The sequence below is a fragment of the Phalacrocorax carbo genome, chromosome 19 (assembly GCF_963921805.1).
Source record: "Phalacrocorax carbo chromosome 19, bPhaCar2.1, whole genome shotgun sequence".
Classification (NCBI taxonomy): Eukaryota; Metazoa; Chordata; class Aves; order Suliformes; family Phalacrocoracidae; genus Phalacrocorax; species Phalacrocorax carbo.
Window position 1 is genome coordinate 6,898,911 of NC_087531.1, and position 21,670 is coordinate 6,920,580.

Below are 21,670 nucleotides of genomic sequence, written 5' to 3' on the forward strand. Positions count from 1 at the left end.
AAATAAAAGAAAAAAGATAAGGTAAAAGAAAGGAGGGAAAGAAAAAAGTAAAATAAGATAGAGTTAAATAATAGACTAGAATAAAATAAAATCGAGTAAAATGAAATACAATTGAATAAAAAATAAGACAATTGTCTCCACAACAACGCCCCGCCCCACCGCCCCGGTCCCACCCGCGGGAGGAGCCGCCGGCGGTGAGGCGCGGGAGGGAGGGCGGCCCCTTTAAGAGGAAGTAGGGCCGGCGGACGCCGACCTCCAAGTTGTGCAGGAGGGGGGCGGAGCCGCGCCAGGGGCGCCGCTTCCGCGCCGCCACGGGTGAGCTGCGATCAGCTAGGTGCGGGGGGCTGGGGGGAGCGGGGGTCCCAGGGGGTGCGGAGGGGCCTGTGGAAGAGGGTTGGCGGGGGTCTCCGGGGGAGAAGAGGCCCCAGCGGGGGCCGGGGTTCCTGAGGCGGGTCGAGTGCCCAGCCCCGCCCAGGGGTCGCCGTCCCGCCAGCCCCGTGTCCCCCCCCGGAGGATGGGGACTCCTGGGGGCGCGGGACGTAGTGAGCAGCCTGTTCACCTGGGACTTGTAAATCTATAAACTTTTTTTTGTAACTATTTATAATTTTTTCCTGGGGCGGAAGGCGATCGCAAGCGAGTTCCTCGAGGCTTTGCGCTCCCCGAGCCGTGGTCTCCGCTGAAACCCAGGGGTCGAGGCCCCCCGTGCTCCCCGCAGCCCCCGGCCCGGGGCGAGCAAAGCGTGCTGAAAAATCTTACAGCGAGCTAAAAAGCCAGCGCGGAGAGTAAGGGTTTTGCCGGCATAACCGTGAAGTTACACTCTTGGATACTCTTGGGTTTGATTCCATCTCTTCCCCCCCCCCCCCCTTCTCTGGCTCCGCTACTGGATGTATCTGTTGTAGGTAAAGGCATAGCCCTGAAGTTCGAACTCCTCAATCTCTAAAGTGCCTGGGAAGAATGGGCAATTCCCCATTTTTTCAATCCCTTTGCTCGTGGCGAGCTGTGTCTCGGCTGTCATGAGGGAGAACTTGTGATGCTCGAAAGCAAGCTCTCGCTCTCCTGTCCCTCCTACGAGCACAGGAACGCTAATCCTGCAGTAGCTGCCCCTGCTGTGATCTGCAGTACAATAATCTCAACTCCTTCAAAGAAAACTGTTCCTGTGTGAGAAAAGGGAAAAGGAAAGGGCGGGAAGTCCTCTGGAGAGAGAGGAAGGAAGGATTTGAAGTTTTCCAGCGTGTGGCACAGATATTAGGAAAAAGCATCTCTGTCATGGACTCTGGTGCTAGTGAAAGGCAAGACCCCCTTCTAGTGCTGGGAGCTGAAGAGCAGCCACACTTTCTCTATTTTCATCCCTTCTTTGTTTAAAATCCCTTTTTGGTCTGGAAGCCCTCTGCCAAGTTGCAGGGCAGGGGAGGACTTTTGCTAGGAGATGTGAAGTTTCTCCAACCACCTGTTTATCACCGTCCCCAGGGCTGTGTCCTTGCACTCTGCTTCCTGTGTGAGCTTTAGACTCGCCTCCAACTCTGTGTTTATCTGTCATCGTCCCTTGGATTCTACACACTCTCTCTTACATTCACTTTCTATCTTAGTCACGTACTTGTGAAGTTAACTGGGACAGGAGGGCAAGCTTGTAACCTTTTAAGATCCCCAGAAAGGGAGGAGAGGAGAGCTGGGAGTTCATGCCAGCTTGGTGCTGTGGTAGCAAAAACTGGTGCTCTCAGTTTTAGGCTGAGGAGCTGAGATGAGGTGCTGAGCAGGGAGCTGGTTCCCTGCGCCTGGCTCACCTTTCAGGATCTGGGATGCTCTTTTGGCCATGTTACTTGGGGTTGTGCGCTCACCTGTGCCATCGTCAGAAATGGAAGCGGGCTCTCCTGCCTGCTTGGCCAGGGCTTAGGGACCCTGAAGCATACACAGCATCCCAAGCAAAGTCCTCCTTCATGACTTCAGTGCTCCTTGAGTGCGGGAGCTGTTGGCTGGATGCTTCCTTGGTCACATTTGGCTCTAATGTGGCCCTTTCACTGATGGGATGTGAAGAACCACCTGAACTGAAACGGTGCGATTTAGTCCTGTAGTGGAGGCTGGACTGTACTGACGTGTGCCGTGCTTTGCAACTCGTGCTTCTCTGTAAATGGGCCAGGGATCTCTATGGCCACAGTACACAAAACAGAAACGTTTCCCTTATCAGCAGTGAAAGCGTGTGGGGTCAGAGAAGAGAGATTGCAAAACCTAACCAGACTTGCGAACAGTGTTCGGATCTGGGAGAAGAATTGCGTTCAACTTCTGAGTTTTAATTTCTTAAAAGGCAGGAAAGTATTTTGTGATACTTGAGTCATAAATGCTACTGTAAGTGGATCCACGACCAGCTTTGCTAGAGGTTTAGGAGCTTATCTTTAGAAATACGTAATATCCAGCTAATGCTTTCAATAAAGACTGCACCTTTATCTTCCCTTTTCCAGGTGCCCCATGGGAGGCAGCGTTATCTGTGACTCCTGCTTTGGTCTGCTGCTTGATTCCCTCTGGAGCTGGGGTTGTGCTAAAAGTGCTCTTCTGCTCTTGACGAAATGGTCAACAGCTCTTGGGCCAACCGTTTCTCTGAATATGTGAAGCAGCCGGGGAGCAGAGGAGAGGAACGGAGGTAGTGAAGTCCAGGAAATAAAACATTTGCAAGTATGCAAAGCCAGTGCAAAAAAAAAATCCATTGCACTGCGGCAGCTTTGACTACTTCCAGAAAAGTCTGGATGAAGTCCCTGGGTGCTTGGCTTTGTTGTTGAGTCAGTTTGAGAAGAGGCCGCCCCCACCATGGCCCCGCCCCTCCCAGCCCCCTGCCCTGTGGTGCTCGAGCACCAGAAGCTGGAAAGGTAGCCGACCCCCACAGTGAGGAGAATTAACCCCTTCTCAGCCAAAACCAGCACATTCCCCACCCCTTATTCCATACCATTTACACCATGCCCAGGTCCCATATGATGCAATACAACCGTACCAACCACCACCCCTCCCCTTCCCATCCTTTAACATAACACACAGACATCGTTCCCTTAGTTCATGGACCTTCCCTGTAAGACGTCCATTAAAATGTCCATTGAGTTCACCCAGTCCATGACTCTGGGCTCCATCTGCCGTATCAGGCTTTCAGGGTGGGAGAGATGGTGTGGCGTTGGGTTGCTGCATACCGAGTCAGTCATCGTTCCATCCCTGCTGCACGGCTTGTTTCACAGTCTGTCTTCCATGGGTTGGGAGGCTCGTACTCTGATATCATTGATACAACACAGAGGTGACACACAATGTTATATAGCAGTTCGCATTGTGCCATTCAGTTCATTGACTGTTTTCGCCCAAAATCAAATCCCCTTGAGGCACACATCGGATTTCTCCATCCTCCCGCATCACCCACCAAGTGCACCCAGGTCCTCGAGCAAAAGCCATCCCATGAATGGGTTTGCCTTTGCCGGAGGCAGGAAGAACCCAGACTGTTTTGCCCAGCATACTTTTTGTGTGCACTACAGGGACTCTATCCCCTTCCACAGTATGTAGGATTTCTGACTGGGCAGGGCCAGCTCGCCTGGCAGATCCCCTCGTGTTGACTAACCACGTGGCTTTTGCTAAATGTGTATCCCAGTGCTTGAATGTCCCACCCCCCGTTGCTCTCAGTGTAGTTTCTAACAGTCCATTGTACTGTTCAATTTTCCCAGAGGCTGGTGCGTGATAGGGGATGTGATACACCCACTCAATGCCGTGCTCTCTGGCCCAGGTGTCTATGAGGCTATTTTGGAAATGAGTCCCTTTGTCTGACTCAATTCTCTCTGGGGTGCCATGTGGCCACAGGACTTGTTTCTCAAGACCCAGGATAGCGTTCCGGGCAGTGGCGTGGGGGACAGGATATGTTTCCAGCCAGCCAGTCGTTGTTTCTACCATTGTAAGCACATGGCACTTGCCTTGGCGGGTCTGTGGGAGTGTGATAGAGTCAATTTGCCAGGCCTCCCCATATTTAGATTTCAGCCATCGTCCCCCATACCACAGAGGCTTTACCCGCTTCGCTTGCTTGATTGCAGCGCATGTGTCACATACGTGGATAGCCTGCGCAATAACATCCATGGTCAAGTCCACCCCTCGATCACGAGCCCACCTGTATGTTGCATCTCTCCCTTGATGGCCTGAGGTGTCATGGGCCCACCGAGCTAGAAATAGTTCACCCTTATGCTGCCAGTCCAGATCCACCTCAGCCACTTCAGTCTTGGCAGCCTGATCCACCTGCTGGTTGTTCCGATGTTCTTCAGTGGCCCGACTCTTGGGGACGTGAGCATCCACATGACGTACCTTTACAACCAGGTTCTCTACCCGGGCAGCAATATCTTGCCACAATGTGACAGCCCAGATGGGTTTGCCTCTGCGCTGCCAGTTGCTTTGCTTCCACTGCTGCAGCCAGCCCCACAGGGCATTTGCCACCATCCAGGAGTCAGTATAGAGACAGAGCACTGGCCACTCTTCCCGTTCAGCAATGTCTAAGGCCAGCTGGATGGCCTTTACCTCTGCAAACTGGCTCGATTCACCTTCTCCTTCAGCAGTTTCTGCTACTTGTCGTGTAGGAGTCCATACAGCCGCCTTCCATGTCCAGTGCTTTCCCACAAGGCGACAGGACCCATCAGTGAACAGGGCATACTGCTTCTCATCTTCTGACAGTTTGTTATAGAGTGGGGCTTCTTCAGCACGTGTCACCCCCTCCTCTGGTGATAATCCAAAATCTTGGCCTTCCGGCCAGTCCATAATCACTTCCAAGATTCCTGGGCGACTGGGGTTTCCTACTTGAGCCCGCTGGGTGATCAGTGCAACCCATTTACTCCACGTAGCATCAGTTGCATGGTGTGTAGAGGGGATGTTTCCTTTGAACATTCAGCCCAGCACTGGCAGTCGGGGTGCCAGGAGCAACTGTGCCTCAGCACTAACCACTTCTGAAGCAGCTTGAACCCCTTCATATGCTGCCAATATCTCTTCTTCAGTTGGAGTATAGCGGGCTTCAGACCCGCTGTATCCCCGACTCCAAAACCCTAGGGGTCGACCCCGGTTCTCCCCATGTGCTTTCTGCCAGAGGCTCCAGGTAGGGCCATTCTCCCCGGCTGCGGTGTAGAGCACATGTTTTACATCTTGTCCTGCCCGGACTGGCCCAAGAGCTACTGCATGAACTATTTCTCGTTTAATCTGTTCAAAGGCTTGTCGTTGCTCAGGGCCCCATTTGAAATCATTCTTCTTCCGGGTCACTTGATAGAGAGGGCTTACGATCAGACTGTAATTGGGAATATGCATTCTCCAAAAACCCATGATGCCCAACAAAGCTTGTGTTTCCTTTTTGCTAGTTGGTGGAGACATGGCTGCTATTTTGTTGATCACATCCATTGGGATCTGACGACGTCCATCTTGCCATTTGATTCCGAAGAACTGGATCTCTTGCGCGGGTCCCTTCACCTTACTTGGTTTTATGGCAAAACCAGCCTTCAGAAGGATTTGGACTATTTTCTCTCCTTTCTCAAAAACTTCTCCCGCTGTGTTGCCCCACACAATGATGTCATCAATGTATTGAAGGTGTTCGGGAGCTTCTCCCTGTTCCAGTACAGTCTGAATCAGTCCATGGCAAATGGTAGGACTGTGTTTCCACCCCTGGGGCAGTCGATTCCAGGTGTACTGGACGCCCCTCCATGTGAAAGCAAACTGTGGCCTGCACTCTGCTGCCAGAGGGATTGAGAAGAATGCATTAGCGATATCAGTTGTGGCATACCGCTTGGCTGCCTTGGACTCCAGTTCGTATTGAAGTTCTAGCATGTCTGGCATAGCAGCACTCAACGGTGGAGTGACTTCGTTCAGGCCACGATAGTCTACTGTGAGCCTCCACTCTCCATTAGACTTCCGCACTGGCCATATGGGACTGTTAAAGGGTGAGTGGGTCTTACTGATGACTCCTTGGCTCCTCAGTTGGTGAATGAGCTCATGGATGGGGATCAGAGAGTCTCTGTTGGTGCGATATTGCCGCCAGTGCACTGTTGTGGTGGCGATTGGCACCTGTTGTTCCTTGACCTTCAGCAACCCCACAACAGAAGGGTCCTTTGAGAGACCAGGCAAGGTAGACAGCTGTTTAGTTTCCTCCGCCTCCAAGGCAGCTACACCAAAAGCCCACCTGTACCCTTTTGGGTCCTTGAAATTCCCTCTCCTGAGGCAGTCTATGCCAAGGATGCACGGAGCCTCGGGGCCAGTCACAATGGGGTGCTTTTGCCACTCATTCCCAGTGAGGCTCACTTCGGCCTCCAATACAGTTAGCTCTTGGGATCCCCCTGTCACTCCAGCAATGCTGATGGGTTCTGCCCCTATATAGTTTGATGGCATTAAGGTGCACTGTGCGCCGGTGTCCACTAAAGCTTTATACTCCTGTGGGTCGGACGTGCCAGGCCATCGGATCCACACAGTCCAGTAAGCCCGGTTATCCCTTTCCTCCACCCGGCTGGAGGCAGGGCCCCTCTAGTCCTGATCATGGCAGTCACAACTCACTTCCTGTAAACGTGAATCAGGAGTCCCTCTATTACACTTAGAAATAAAATCTGCGCTTCTACTCCTCTGTCTGGGGACCTGCTCACTGGAAACTGGAGCAGCAGCTTTCCTGGAAGAGCCTCCCTGAGTGACTGTTCTTCCTTGCAGTTCATGCACTCATGCCTGTAGGGTCGAGGTAGGCTTGCCATCCTACCTCCTCATGTCCTCTCCGTGGTCACGCAGGCAGAACCATAGGGTGGCCCGTAGTGTGTATCCCCTCCTTTGGGCCAAAGGATGCTTATTCCTAACAGCTGAGACACTACTCTGTCGAGGTGGGGAGCAGGACATATCTTCTTTGAGTTGCTGGACCTCTTGGGATAGTTTCTCCACAGCAGAGATGAGCGAGGAAGAGAGATTTGTTTCGTAATCCCAGAGTCTATCAATCACCTCCGCCACCGTTGGTGTCTCGTCATCTTTCCAGGACATCACTGCCAATGAGTTTGCATGCGAAGATGGTGCGCTCCGTACAAACTTCCGCCACATGGGTCGTGTGCACTCGGCTTCATCTGGATCTTTGGATGACCGTTGATCATCCAGGTCACCATAAATCACCTCAAGCACAGCTAATTCCCTTAGATACTGGATGCCTTTCTCCATAGTTGTCCATTTTCCTGGGCGATATGTGACATCTTCTTTAAAGGGACACCTTTCCTTCACTCCAGACAGGAGTCGCCTCCAGAGGCTGAGGGCTTGTGGTTTTTCTCCCCAATTGCTTTGTCAATGCCCCCTTCCCCAGAAAGGGATCCCAGTTGTTTGGCTTCTTTTCCCTCTAGTTCCAGGCTACTGGCCCCATTATCCCAGCATCGGAGCAGCCAGGTCACAATGTGCTCACCTGAAGGACAGCTGAAATCTTTTTGCATATCTCGCAACTCACTCAAGGACAGGGATCGGGTGGTGTCTATTTCATTTATGACTTCTTCCTCCTCTCCCCGTGACAGTCCTGCTTTTTCATCATCCCGTTCTAAACGAGTTGACATCCATTTCTAATATTTCATCTTGTGTATGGGGGCAACTGATACTGGTACGGGTTTATTTTCTGAGCCAGCTCCGGTACTTGTTGTGGGGGTTTGAGTGGCTGCAGTGCCTGTTGTCAGGGCTGGAGTGACTACAGTGCCAGTCACTTTGCATTTCAATCCAGAGACCTTCTCTTCCCCCTGGGGGCACTGAATACTGTTGAGCAGGGCTCGGTATGCATGGGCCAGGCCCCAGCATGTTGCAGTGATCTGTGTCTCTCTGGAGTTCCCAGCGTAACAACACACTTTCTCCAAATATTCTACTAGTTTTTTCGGATTCTGCACTTGTTCGGGGGTGAAACTCCAAAACACTGGGGGTGCCCACTGCCCTAGGGATTTGCCCATGCTATCCCACATGCCCTGCACTCGTAACTATCAAGCCTCGGGGCAGATTTCTGGGTGATATTCTTGAGTTGCTTAGTCAAAACCAAAACAACATGCCCAAAAACTAACAATAAGTGCACCTTAACCACCCAAGGATGTTCAAGATACAAAAAGGTTGTTGTAATAGAGGCAGAGACATCATAGAACAAAGTAGCAAAGGTACCATTCTGTATTTCCTCCATATAAAATCTCTCAGAGTGTTACCAAAAAACACAGTAAAATCAGAAACAACTCTTTATCACCAATTTAGTATTAAAGAGCAGGCATTCTTTATTCACGGCGCCGGATGCACGGGGGATCGCTCCTCCTAACGCGCATACCTTACACACCTTTCCCATACGATTTATAGATCAAAAAATTACATATTCATACATATTCATTATTGTCCTTTCTACTGATTGGTACAAACTTGCTCGTTCCATATGTAAATTACTGCACAGACTCAGTTGTCCTCCTCCATTGTTCCCTTTTGAGTAGGTGGTATTACTTGGGTCGGTGGTCCGTGAGTCGGGGGTCGCGATCTCCCCCTGCCGGAATTACCTTTTACCTACTTGGCTCTTAATCTTGGCAGCCCTGGCCAGTTTTCTCAGTCCGCTACACGAAACCACACTTTGTCATCCTTTTCTGACAGGAGCACGTTGTCTATTGTTTCGTTCACATCAATGATTACCTAGGGACTAAAATACAGATCAACAGATACACTGATTGGCATACTCCATGTCCCCAGGCTTAATGTCCAGTTGGATAGGGCTGTACAATGAGTATAGCAACATCCATGGTTGGTTAATTCTATCGCTCTGGTTACATTAGGAGGAGGTATAATTGCTAATTGCCTCAACAAGGTGGCATCCAAAGTACAGTAACAGTTTCAGCAAAAACCCCAAATACCAGATAAAGCTGAAAACCAGTGTTTGTATAACAAATCTTGTAGGCAAAACATTACTAATCACAGCAGAACACAGCAGAGTCTACAAACCAACACCAATCTTTAACACCAACTGCAAAAAGGACAACATGGTGCTGTGACCAGCAGCTGTTGTTATCTCCAACCCTTGAGCCCCACGTTGGGCGCCACAAAGACTGTCATGGTTTAGCGGCAGCTCAGCCCCACACAGCCGCTCGCTCACTCCCCCACCGGTAGATGGGGGAGAGAATCAGAAGGGTAACGCTCGCGGGTTGGGATAAGAACAGTTTAATAATTAAAATTAGAAGAAACAACAACATAAATGCAATGTAAAGGAGAACAACGAGAGGCGCAAAGCCCCGGGGGGGGGGGGGGGGGGGGGGGGGGGGGGAGGGGAAGGGAGGGGAAGGGAGGGGAACGAACACCACCCGCCGACCTGACACCGCGATGCTCCTGAGCTGCCACCTGCCCCCCCCTTAATATACTGGTCACGGTGTCACGTGGTATGGCATGAACCTGCCATTGGCCAGTCGGGGCCAGCCGCCCCCACCATGGCCCCGCCCCTCCCAGCCCCCCCCCCCGCCCCGCGGCAGAGCGCGGGAAGCTGGAAAGGCAGCCGCCCCCCCACAGTGAGGAGAATTAACCCCTTCTCAGCCAAAACCAGCACATCTTTTGATGTGGTTAGTCTTGAGGTGATCTCTAGCTCCACATCAGTGGGCTTATTCCTTGCCTGGAGACATGCTAATGTGTTGGGTTACTGCCATATCTCCTCGTGGAGGGGAAGAGCAAGCCTCATGGGTATCTGCTTTCGGCTGAGGGGAGGCCTTATCGCTCTCTGCAACTGCCTGAGAGGGGCTGTAGTGAGGTGGGGTTTGGTCTCTTCTCCCAAGTCACCAGTGACAGGATGAGAAGAAATGGCCTCAAGCTGCATCAGGGGAGGTTTAGATTGGATATTAGAGAAAATGTCTTCACTGCAAGAGTGAGTCAGGCATTGGAAGAGGCTGCCCAGAGAGGTGGGGGAGTCACCATCCCTGGGGGCGTTCAAAAAAATGTGCAGATGTGGCATTTCAGGGCATGGTTTAGGAGGCCTGGGGGTGCTGGGTTGATGGCTGGACTTGATGGTCTTAGAGGTCTTTTCCAACCTTAGTCATTCTATGAAAATAAAATAGTGCCTCTTGCTGTAGTCATTTTACCAGCCTAAGGCAAAATTTTGCTCCAAACTGGTGTTACTTTTTACATGGGCTGGGGCAGATCCCAAAGTTAGAGTAGATGAAACTGCTGTTGGTTCAAAAATATCCCTGTTCAGTGAGGACAAGAATGTCCTGCAAAAGCAGTAAGAAACATGTAGCTTGCAGCTTGGACTCGGTGAATATCATGCCACCCCTTATGGGTCCTCCAGTGGGGACAAAGCCAGGCTGGAGGACAGCAAAAGCTCTTCCTGAAGGAACAGGCTGCAAAATATGGGCCCTCAGACCTTGAAAAGAGAGAGCTGCTCTTAGCATGCCGTCAGCCACCCACTGCCTGTGGTTTATCCTAGAAATATTTGTCTGTGCAGTTAACCTGTCTCCTGGAGTCATGACCCAGCTTGTCAGCTTAACGCAGCATCTGCAAAGCCTGCAGCGGATTAGCTCTGCCTCCACATGCAGCCGTCAGCCTGGCGCGATCTGTGGAAACCTTCCGAAAGAGCTGCAGCTCTGACATTGCAATAGATGCAGACGTCACGTAAGAGGCAAGAAAACTGGCCCTAAGTAATGCTCAGGGCTCTGACAGCTGTTCCTGCTACCCTGCAGTCGCTTCTAGGCTTTCAAATGAAGATTTTTCAATTGCAGCATTTGCTTTCTGTCCTCCCCCTTTTGGGGAAGAGAAAGTAGGAGGGATGGCAAAAGTTACTTTCTCGTGTGGCTTTTCCCCCCTCCGTGGCTGTGGGGATGATACCTGGAAGGCTGAGGGGGGCAACCCATGGTGGAAATTCAGTCTTCGCACGTGCAGAGTGTGAAGGTGAGCCAGCCTTCCCGCTCCCCTGCCATAAGGGATTATCCAGCCCCCATCCATGCTCATTCCCTTACCTGCCTCCCATCAGTGTCCGCTTCTGGTGCAAGCTCTGTCACACAAAACCCATAACGTCCCTCCGCTGCATGATCTGGAGCTAAATCCTGAGCTCAGAATTAAGCAATAAACTGCCTGCTCATCCGTCCTGCTCATGATGGTCGAGAAGTGCCTCTTGCTGCTCGATGACCTGGGCTTTCCACTCCATGCAGCAGTGTTCCCATGTGGCGCGGGGCTGCAGCTGCCTGACAGGCTCTGCCAGAGCTGCTGCGCTTGCACCTGGGTCTTCTCCTCACCCAGCTATGGTTTAATTTAACAGGGCTTTTCCCTTTATTGTATAAACTAATTGACTTTAAAATTAGTCTGAATGCATAGCCTTTCAGGGGAAAAAGAAGATACCAATTAAAGCCCAGTATAACGACTTTTGGTCTTTTATTATGCTGTTTCCTTGTTTCCTTTTCTTATGTGTGCTGTGATGCAGGCTCTGCGTTTTGCATGGCTTAGAGGCGTGTAAAGAGACTGGCCTGCTACTCAGCAAGCCTCTTGGGAAGTGCCCGGGTCTGTACACTTTCTTACTTGGGAATTTCCAAATTGTGCAGCAGATTTAAATTGCGGGGGGTGGGGGGTGGCTGGTGACCAGCAGGACTTTCTTAAAACAGACTTTGTGGTGAAATATAAAGGCCTCTTTGTTTGCCTGAACCTTGGGAATTCAATGTTTGAAATGTGCGTTTTTGACTGGCGCTGTTCAGTTTGTTGCGAAGGCTGCTACTAAAGCAGTTTCCAAAAGAAAAATGTGGATGTTGTCCTGCAGAGCAGCAGAGCAAACTCGCTGCTCGCGTCTTGCCCAGCCTGGGGCTGTAGGTGCAGCTGGGCCTGATCCACTCTCTGCTCCCTCTCCTTTAGCTTCAGAGCAGCTTCTGCTGCCAGGAGCAGGCATGGAGGAGGGAAGGCGATGTTGAGAGTAATGTCAGCTCCCCTCGTGTGGCAGCGTGGAGCGATTGTGTGGGAGAAAAGACAAACACCACAACCCAGCTTGTAGAGGGGAACAATTAGCTTTTGGGAAAACATTGGCAGCTCCGTGGGCCAGGAGGCCGGCCTCGGTGCCAGACAGGAAGCTGGATGACGTGGAAGTGCCGTCTCGTCGGGATTATGAATGGCCAGGCGCGCCTGCCGCAGCCGCGCTCAGCCCTCCTCCTCTGCCCCACGCGCTCCTCGCTGTGCCCTGCCCCGGCCAAGGTAAGTGCGGGGACAAACCTTTCTTTCTCATTTCATAAAACAATTCAAAAGAGCAGCCAAAAAACCTCATCCCATGAAGGAGAGCTGTCTTGTTTGTTACCACGCCGGCTCGAGGCGCAGAAACTGGCTGTCATTAGTGCCCATCCAGCCCGGCTTGCCATAATTGGTCTGATCTTTGCTTTCCATATTAAAATCTTTCCTTTGACTGTAGGAAACCAGGATCATCTCGTACCGAGAAACTGAGCTAGTACAGAATGGCTGCGGGAAGGTATTTGTGAAGGTGGGGGGGAGTGATGGAAAAAATGTGCGTGTGTGTCCGTCTTTGCTTTTTTGTATAAATTGCCAATTTTGAAGCCACTTCGCTTCTTGGGCATGCTCTGTAAATTCAGTTTTTACTTGAAGCGCTTGATGCAGCTGATGTATTGTGGCTGCTTTATCAAACTGGCATGAGTGTTTGTATCCGGTATTGGAAACTCTGGCCTGAGCAACAGCATTAGCGGTGAGTGAGGACACTGAAGACTGCTCGGGGGGAAGGCGGGGGTTCATTGCTCCCCTCTCCCTTCCGGGGAGTCGTCGGGGTGACTGGCACAGGCTCATCACTGAAGGGCTGCGATTATCAGCAGCCACAGAAGGAGCTTTTGGCTGGACTGGGTGTGAATGCTGAGCAGCAATACCATATTGGTATCATCTCGCAGGACAGCAGCATGCCTTCCCTAAAAGGAAACTAGAGAAATCAATGATTTTGAGAAATGCATTGCTCACTGGGGTTTGCTTAAGGGCTTTCCTACCAGTGAGGCAGCAGGATGTGAGCCGCCCCGGCGCTGGGGTCACTGGGAGGGAAGTGGCCGCATGTCTGACCCCTCCCCAGCCTGCGGGAGCCTTCGGATTGCAGCTGCGCATGAAACGGGACCTTTTTTTTTCCCCCCTCCCTTTTGGAGAAGGAAGCTCTTTGCCTCAGTGCCTACAAGCGCCCGTAGAAGTTGCAGAGACAGGCTGAGTGATTGCAAGAGTAATCTGCTGAGGCTAGAAATGCAGGTAGGAGCTTGCTGACGTGCTGGCTTGCTTTTTTTCCCCCCCCTGGCTGTTGTTAAACCCCTGCGCAGTGTTAGTGGCAGAGGGGAGCACTGGGTGTTGCTGGGGCAGGCGCTGACGGAGCAGTCATGGGACTCCTGGAAGAGGATTTCAGGCCATTCTGCCTCTGTGGGGAGGGCAGGATCCAGCGGGAATGCTGCTCGAACCTGGAAAGCCTGAGGATGGCTGTGGCAGGCTTGCAAGGGAAGGCAGTTTCCAGGTCTTTTGGAGGAGGTGACTGTCTTTCCTTTTTTCATATCCTCTCTGAGCTGCGTGTGAAAGTAACCAAGAGCCAGGGAAGCGACCTCCTGGGCTTCCTCTACCCAGAGCCTGGTTTTAAGGTAAGGCAGCACAGCATGATCTGCCATCCCGGTGAGGGATGAGGAACGGCAGAGCGATACACGCAGCCCTGCCCTGGACTGCTACCAGCAGAAATCAGCATTAGGACTGGAGCTGTGAGAGCTCCAGAGGGGAGAAAAGGAGCTTTTGGGAAGGGAGGGCCAGGCCTCAACACCCCTCGCTGGGCAAGGCGCTGGGCAAGTCTCCTCCTTAACCAGCATAATGCAGAGCCACTCCTCCAGTGTCCTTGGGAATAGCAGAGGAGGTGGAGGTTTGCTTGTGCTCTGGACAGCCTGCCACGGCGCGGGGCTTTCTGCGGCGGTTGTGTGATCTGGGAGGGGATGGCCAAGGTCCTCTCGGAGCACCCGTGACGTGCTGTAGTCTTGGCTGGCTGGAAGGGAGGAGTAAACAAAATGTACTGCAGGGTTGTTTGTGGGGGATTTTTTTTTCCTCATCTTTGAAGCTTGTAAATACCATTCAGGTGCTTTGCATGTCCCATATCCTAATTTTTCCTAACCTTTCCTTTCTCTTCTGTGCAAAGGCAGTGCCTTAGTGCTGCCTGAGCTGTGGCTCCTGCCTGTGGAAGTAGGGGTTGTACATGTGATATCATCTTCAAGCAATGTCAGGGATGCTTTTGGTCTCTGTGCCTTTTTTTTTTCTTTTCCCCTAGAGCTAAATCTTTCTTTTAGCTTAGTTGCAGTCAAAGACCGTAATTAAATAGGCTGCATCTGCTTGAAGTCTTAGCTACTCATTTTGCTAATGCCTTCAGACAGATGCTGAATTGTCTGAGACACGACTGCTGCTGTGTCAAGCTCCTCAGTTCTCATGAATGATCTCTCCGTAGGAAGAGGAAGTTGTTTGCAGGACAGGTACTGCCTCTATACCAAATAAGCCGCATTAAAAGTCTCTCCGCCCTTCTCAAACGACAATTTCTTCTGGAAAATGGTCAGTGTCTGCTTCTTGCTGTGCGTGGCCAAGCCCAGGGGATGTTTTTTTCTCACTCTGCGGTTTTGCCCATCCTCATCTCTGTGTAGGGCCCTGCAGCCACAGCCTGACCCCTGCTCGAGAAACACATCCTTGTCCAGCAGAAGGGAGGGTGCCTGGCTGCAGTCTCGGGCCAGCACAGATGCAAGTCTGGTCACCGCAATCAGACAGATCTTACAGAAACTAGGTGGGAGCAGAGTCGTACTGCCCCAAGGATGCTGCCAGTCCTCCGCAGAGCTGTATGGAGGGTGATGCTTGTGCTTCTTTATGGCTTTTTTGTTTTAAAGGACATTTCTTTCTCCATCTCCAGTGTAAGGAAATAATTTCGTGCAAGCACTTCTCTGGGACTGATTTCCTGCTGGAAGTAGCTGCAGACTCAGCACCTGCAGTCCACATTGCTCATTATTTGGAGGCTGGTCCTGCCGCTGCTCCGGACGTGGCACTGTGGTGGGGTGGGCACAGTCCCCTGGTGCTTCCGCCCCGCTGGGTCGCCTTGGTCTTTTGCCACAGGATGTGGTGAGGCTGTGACACAGCTCTCGGTAACCAAAGCTGCTGCCTCGTGCTCAGATGTCCCTCTGCGCCATTCGCTACTTCCTCTAACCATGTCTGTGGGCTGATCAAACACCTCCTAAGGACATGTTTTCTGGGGGGTTTCTTCTTCTTTTCTTTTTTTGACGCTGACATGGTAGCTTACGGGTTCACAGCAGCTGTTCTGGCAGTGCTGTGTGCAGCGAAACTGTGTGTTGAGTAAATTTACTTGCAGCCCGGGGTGGGCCTCGCTGAACCACATTAAAATGCTCTTTCAGTTTCTCCCAGCGCGTGTTGTGGCCCCTGTTGCAACAGGAGTTTGGATCTCCCTGCTCCTGCACAGAGGAGGTTACTGAGCCCGTTCCCGCAGGAAAAGCAGCACTAGGAAATGTCGGGCCTGTTCTTAGTAGGACGAACTGAAGTGGTTTGGGTTTTCTTCCTTGTTGTAATTAAATAAGAAAACAAGAGGCCTTGGTTTAAATCTTTTTAATCTTTCTCCAGGGAAGAAATGCTGATTAGCACTATGCAGCATCTGTAGAGATGGGCTGAATTGCAGTAAAGGTAGTCTTGACCTTGAACTTGGGATTTTCTTGCCAACATTTGAGGATATGATTTATCTATTTGAACAACACTATGGCTTCATAGAAATCTCATATGTTTCTGCTTGGTGAAAGGGATTTGTTTGTTTGCTTGTTTATAAAATTATGGAAACTCTTATTTGCCAGATTCCATAAGGCATCAGCTTCACTTAATATCTGTTACTTCATTTATTTCTCTGTCCAGCACATGTAAAATAATATTTTTGGTACGCGCAGCTTTCTGCCTTGAGCTTCCATCAAAGAGCAGCTTGACACAAATTATATGAGGGGATGGATGTGGGAACAAAGGAGGTATAATTAGCTACAGATAAACAGAGCTACGCTTCTCGTCAGCATCCTTTCAGATCTTAACTTGTGTCTCACCCTCTTGAAGCTAATTCTTTTCCACAGACTGGAAGAGGAAGGCAAGCTTTCCCTCATCTTCCAGCTTTCATCCAGCCTTCAACTTGAAGTGAGCTAAGCTGAAATGAAAAATATGTTTATGGTCTATCTGCACCTGCAGAAGAGGCTGTGGCTGCTCTTAGAGCTGGTGTTATTTCAGGATGTTCTCTTTCTGGGTGCCTGAGCTGCGACTTCTTCTTCTTGTTCCCCTCCACCCTTTCGTGTCCTGTCTTCAGTGCGACGGCAGCGCACGGCTCCTGCTCAAACAGCTGTTTTGTTGGCGTACGTCTGGCAACAGATCTGAACTTCACTGTAGGTTGTCATAACCTTACCTTTTCAGTAGGCTTGTTTTCAAAGAGGTGGGGAAGCGCAGGCAAAAAATCTGACCCAGATAAAACCCAGCTTGTTTTACCCTTCTTAACTGTCTGGTGTATTGGAGCCAAATAGGTGGTGATTCTTGTTTCTCCTTGTTTCTGTGGGGTTTGGCTCTCTCAGTGCGGTGAATGGCAGCCATCTCCACCTCTTCCCCATGGGGCTGGTGCCTTGATCCCATGCTGAGCGTGGAGGGAGACCTTGAAGGGGTGACTCTTTGTTCAGCCCAGGTCACCTCCAACAGCCGAGCCACTGCTCTGCTGCAAGCTGGGCTGTGAAGAGAAGGGGGAGGAAAGAAACCTGGCGTTGGCTTCCCCCCCCCTTCTCAGACCTGGGGCAAGGGCACAGATGGTATCCCAGATCTCTTCCTACGGGATTTAGACAAGGTTTCCTGTTGAGAGAGCTGCTCCTAATCGTTGCCCTTCTGTGCTGCCTTGCAGATCAGGACCAGATGAGCAGAGGGAGGCTTCTGTGAAGATCAGAGTCACCCCAGCCCTGCCCTGGGAAGTGGCCCAGCAGTGCTGCGTCTCCAGCTGTCATCGCTACAGACCTGGAAAAGAAAGAAGAAGAGAAGAAAAATGTCCCATGCTTTAAAGCAAGTGTTCAATAAAGACAAAACCTTCCGGCCCAAGCGCAAGTTTGAGCCGGGGACTCAGCGGTTTGAGCTGCACAAGAAGGCTCAAGCCTCACTCAACGCTGGCCTGGACTTGAAAGTTGCCGTCCAGCTGCCACCGGGAGAGGAGCAGAATGACTGGGTGGCTGTGCACGTGGTGGACTTCTTCAACCGCATCAACCTGATCTACGGCACCATCAGTGACTATTGCACAGAGCAGTCCTGCCCCGTCATGTCGGGGGGACCCAAGTACGAGTACCGATGGCAGGATGAGCACAAGTACCGAAAACCCACGGCCCTGTCTGCTCCCCAGTACATGACCCTCCTGATGGACTGGATTGAGGTACAGATCAACAACGAGGACATCTTTCCCACTAATGTTGGTGAGTTCAGTTCCAGCTGCGGCTGTGGGGAGGGAGGCTGGTGCAGAGCCTTCTCCTTTGAGCCCTCGGGTCCTGTTTCTGTTCCAGGAGATGCTGTTGCTCAGGTCACCCTTGCAGCAGAGCTATTTCCTTTTGTGCTGCTCAGAGGCTGGCAGTGGAGTAAGCTGTTCCGAGCACCTGAGAAACTTCAGAGCTCTTCTGGAGTGCTAAAATACCCAGAGCTCTACCAAATCCCATTTGGAGTCGTGGTTACCTCGAGGAAAGCCAGGCTGAGCCTCGGCAGCGAAAACATGAGGCTGCTCTTAGAAAAGTCAGTCTCTGACATGACTCTCAAGTAGTTCATGCTGGACGTGGTCTCCTGAAGGACAGCTCTTTTATTGCTGATTGCTAGCTTGGGTGCATGCTCTGCGTCAGCCTGGTGATGGTGGCCACGTTTCCGTAATTAGCCTCTTCGTTATTACAGGCTGGTGTTAGCTGACTCTGCCCTTTCTAGCTCAGTGCTTCCTGGCGTGCACTTGGCTGTTTGTTGCAGCTGGGTGGGATGCTGACATGTGCAAGGAGGGAGGGGAGGTGTTTCATCTATTGCCAGGGTGATGGAAGTGGGAATTTGGCCTGAGACACCTAAATCTGCATATCCAAACACAGCTTCGTGTACTGGCTTTGGGACAAAGACTGTTGGGTTTTGTGTGTATTTTGTGCTGAATAAGATGTGAGAATTCAGTATCTAAAGCATTAGGTAAATATGATTGATCCCATTCAGAGCTCCCATTTTCTCGGACGAAAAAGACAAGATGCAGCAGAGCACCCTCCCTCCTGCCCCAGAGTTTATCCATCGAAGCGCTGATGGGACACAGCTGGCCCCTGTATGGGACACATCTGCTGCCTCTGCCCACATGAGCACCCACAGGGCTCCTCCACCCGTGCCAAAATGCTGCTTAAACCTGGTGTTGAGCAGGCAGAGGCAGGGAGCAGGGCCATAAACAGCCCGTTCTTCAGACAGCTGAAACACTGAAATCCTCCCCACCCGTTCCTCCTGTCGCCCAAATGGCTGCTGTGTGCCCTTAGTTAGGGCTCTTCTGCAAGACTCTCTGGGGACTACAAGCAGGGTGTTTGTTCTGTTCGGGGAGGCAAGACAAGTTTCCGACAGCAGGAGGGTTGGAGGAGGGGAGGCGAGTTTATTGTTATTGTTTTTTTCCGCTCAGCTTTTACCAGATTCCTTACCCTTAATGCTGACTGAAGTGCTGCAGTTCTTGCAGAGCACTGAAAGGGTTTAACTAATCCTCGTTCCTCCAGAAATGATCTGTGTGAAGTTTAAACTGTAATATTCTACTGAGATGGCTGGTTGGCCAGACCGCTCTGCTGCAGGGCCCCAGCTAAACAAATCCTAAAGAACAGATGCCTTTAAAGAGGACCTAACGTCTTTAATTTTTAACCAAAGAGCTAAAGACATATCGAAATAAGAGGTAACTTTGGGGCATTAACAGCACTGACTCTTTCTTCTGGGAAGTTGCTTGGTCGTACCTAGTATTTTGCACTGTGTGTATAGACATGCCAAATGGGAGTAGAAGAAAGCTCTGTCAGACTGAAACAGCTGCTGGGAAGCTCCGAGGCTGGTCTCTTGCTTTCAGTCACTAGCAGCGGTCAATGGCGTGCAGCACTCTGGCACTTAAGAAATCTGTGCTTTGAAAAAAAATCTCATCCAAATGGAAAGGAAAAAGGATAGGGGAACTGGAAATTGCCAGGGACAGGAAGCCCTTTTGTCTCTATCTTATCAATGTATTTTAGCCCAAGGAACCAGTTTTAACTTCACTGAAAGCATTTCATGATTGTGTCTTCCCTCCCAGGTACTCCCTTCCCCAAGAACTTCCTCCCGGTGGTGAAGAAAATTCTCTCCAGGCTCTTCCGGGTCTTTGTCCATGTCTACATCCACCATTTCGACAGGATCACCCAGATGGGGTCGGAAGCCCACGTGAACACCTGCTACAAGCACTTTTACTACTTTGTGAAAGAGTTCAATCTCATAGACACCAAGGAGCTGGAACCACTGGTGAGTGTCTGCCTAGGCTCAGGGTACACATTGGTCCGTCAGGGTCTGCAGCCAGTGCAGAAGGGCTGGGCTGGGTGTGGAGGAGTCACAGAGGTCTCTGGTACCTTCTCAAAACTGGTTGCCCAAATTCAGGACATCAGTTGGCCTTGCAGTTTGACTATCAGGAAACTGGGAGTCAGGACGTGCCGGCACAGCTGAGCCAGGGTCATTTGGGCATCAGTTGAGGGAAGTTGACTTGTTCTCCAGCAGCTTCCTTGCGTTTCCAGCAGCTGGCTTGCCTTGTTTGTGCGCACTGCACGAGCCCGGCCCTGTCGGCCGTCCAGGATGTGCATGGCTAAAACCCCCTCCCTGTGCTTACTTCCCATGCTGGAAGGCAAGGGCAATACCACCGCCTTCACAAGGAGCTTGGAGGATGGAGAATGTGACCAGTTGGAGCTAGGAGGTGGTGATAAGGAACAGAGAAGACCTGCAGAGCCACTGGGCAGTGGGAGGGTGTCCTGCCCGTGCCTGGGACTGGGAGTGGTGGGGGGAACAGGGACCTGCCCAAACTGGAGCTCTTAGTAGCAGTGTCACTGCGTGCCTGAGAAGGGTATTTACGACTAAACAAAGGTGAGGTTTTTTTCATCCACACACTCACCTGGCAATCTGGATCTTCATTCATGGTCCCTCGTCTTTTCTGTCCCTTTGACAGAAGGAAATGACCTCCCGGATGTGCCACTGAGATCAGACCTTCCTGCTCCCACCTCAGCATCTCTTCCAAGGACTCCAAGTCCCACTCCTGTATTGGAGACATGACTCAAGGGGAGAACAGAGACATTTTGTTAAAGAAATCTATATATTTTTAATGAGTTTCAATGTAAAACTGTGATATTGCAGGAATATTTTTTTAAAGATGCTCTAGGTAAACTAGTTTTTAATAGTAATTTCTATTAAGAAAAAGAAAATATTTCAGGCTGCTTGGTGGAAATGCTCAGTCTTTGAGGGGGGAAGAGCCACCCTGTACTGCCTCTTCCCTGTCCCCTCACTGCAGCGGCACCAAGCAAGCCGAGTCACATGCTTCAGATAGAGCCATGTCATGTAGCTGGCGCTGCCATGGAAGCGGTACTTCCCTCCAGACACCCATTCCCTACCCGTGAAGGGAGGTTACGTGAGGATTGGGGAAGAAATGCTGGTGTACGTGGATCCCCCAGGGTGCTGTTTCATTCCAGCACCTCTTCTACTGGCTGTGAGTCCAGTTTTTGGACAGAGCTGCTTTTGTGCTCACCCTCCGCTTGGCATCCTCTCCCCAAGGCTTGGCCCTCCCTGCTTTCCCTCTGAAAGAAGTTGGACTTGGGTTTCTTTGGTGGCTAGACCAGCGCTGCCCCTGCTCATGGAGTCTGTGCTCGAGCACTGCTGTGGTGAATCTGCTCTTGCCTGTTACCAGCAGCCCCGAGCTGAGCTTCTCCCCTTGCCCAGCCCAGCTGCAGCTCTGGGCATGCCGTCCCCCACGGGGGACGGGGATCCACACTGGCAGCGTTAAGCCAAGCAGACCTGTGCCTCCTGGGAACGAGACGAGGGAAGGCACTGGGACAGGCGTGGGGAATTCTTCTCAAACCCCTGCACTTCCCCATCTCCCTGTGGTATGCTGACCCTGCCGAGAAGCAACTGGGCTGCTTGCCCTCCACCTCACGTCCTGGCTGGGTGGGGACCATTTGCTGCTTCCCATTAGGGTATGGAGCCTTCTCCCCCTTCCCGAGTAGCACGTCCCTGTTCAGCTGCACGCAGCTCATAACCGAGGTCTCTGGTGTTCAGCCAGAGACCGCCAGCCTTGCCTGCTGCTTGCACAAGCAGCTCCGCTGCGTGACGGGAGCTTTGCAGTGCCCCCGAGGTAGGTAGGTAGGTCTACCTAGGATCTGGGGGGGAGTGGGGGAGCAGGGTTTACAGTAAGAAAAAATGTTTCTATGAACAGTGACCAAACTGCACCACTAACCACTTCTTCCTTACAAAGTTTTTGTGTCCTGGAATCTCTGTACATACGTGACTCTCATTTCTTGTGCTATCGTTAGGACACTCATACAAATACCACTATAGTTCTCTGAAATGGAACCAATAAATTATGTCGTATTTACATAGCAAGCTCTGATTGCTAAATGTCTCATGATTACACATTTGTCAGAGGCTTTCTATCAGCAAAACAAACATGATGTGTTTGGACTCCTTGGGA

At 51.3% G+C, this 21,670-nt stretch overlaps 1 protein-coding gene across 6 annotated transcripts; it reads left to right on the forward strand.

Annotated features, from left to right (window-relative positions):
* The first annotated feature begins 241 nt into the window (after positions 1-241).
* Positions 242-21,582, forward strand: MOB3A (MOB kinase activator 3A). 6 transcript variants are annotated; one of them, XM_064469335.1, is made up of 4 exons: positions 242-334; positions 16,865-17,420; positions 19,265-19,467; positions 20,159-21,582. In XM_064469335.1, the coding sequence occupies exons 2-4, from the start codon at positions 17,003-17,005 to the stop codon at positions 20,186-20,188; spliced, it is 651 nt and encodes a 216-aa protein (XP_064325405.1). In that variant the 5' UTR covers positions 242-334; positions 16,865-17,002; the 3' UTR covers positions 20,189-21,582. The 6 variants fall into 6 exon arrangements, with proteins under 6 accessions (XP_064325405.1, XP_064325404.1, XP_064325408.1 ...); XM_064469334.1 differs by having other exon boundaries at positions 242-315; XM_064469338.1 differs by lacking the exon at positions 242-334 and adding an exon at positions 11,844-12,150.
* Positions 21,583-21,670: the final 88 nt, after the last annotated feature.

Coding starts and splice junctions, on each gene's coding strand:
- MOB3A (XM_064469335.1), top strand. CDS start 17,003: ATGTCCCATGCTTTAAAGCAAGTGTTCAATAAAGACAAAACCTTCCGG. Junction 17,421..19,264: donor CATCTTTCCCACTAATGTTG/GTGAGTTCAGTT, acceptor CTTCCCTCCCAG/GTACTCCCTTCCCCAAGAAC. Junction 19,468..20,158: donor CCAAGGAGCTGGAACCACTG/GTGAGTGTCTGC, acceptor TCCCTTTGACAG/AAGGAAATGACCTCCCGGAT.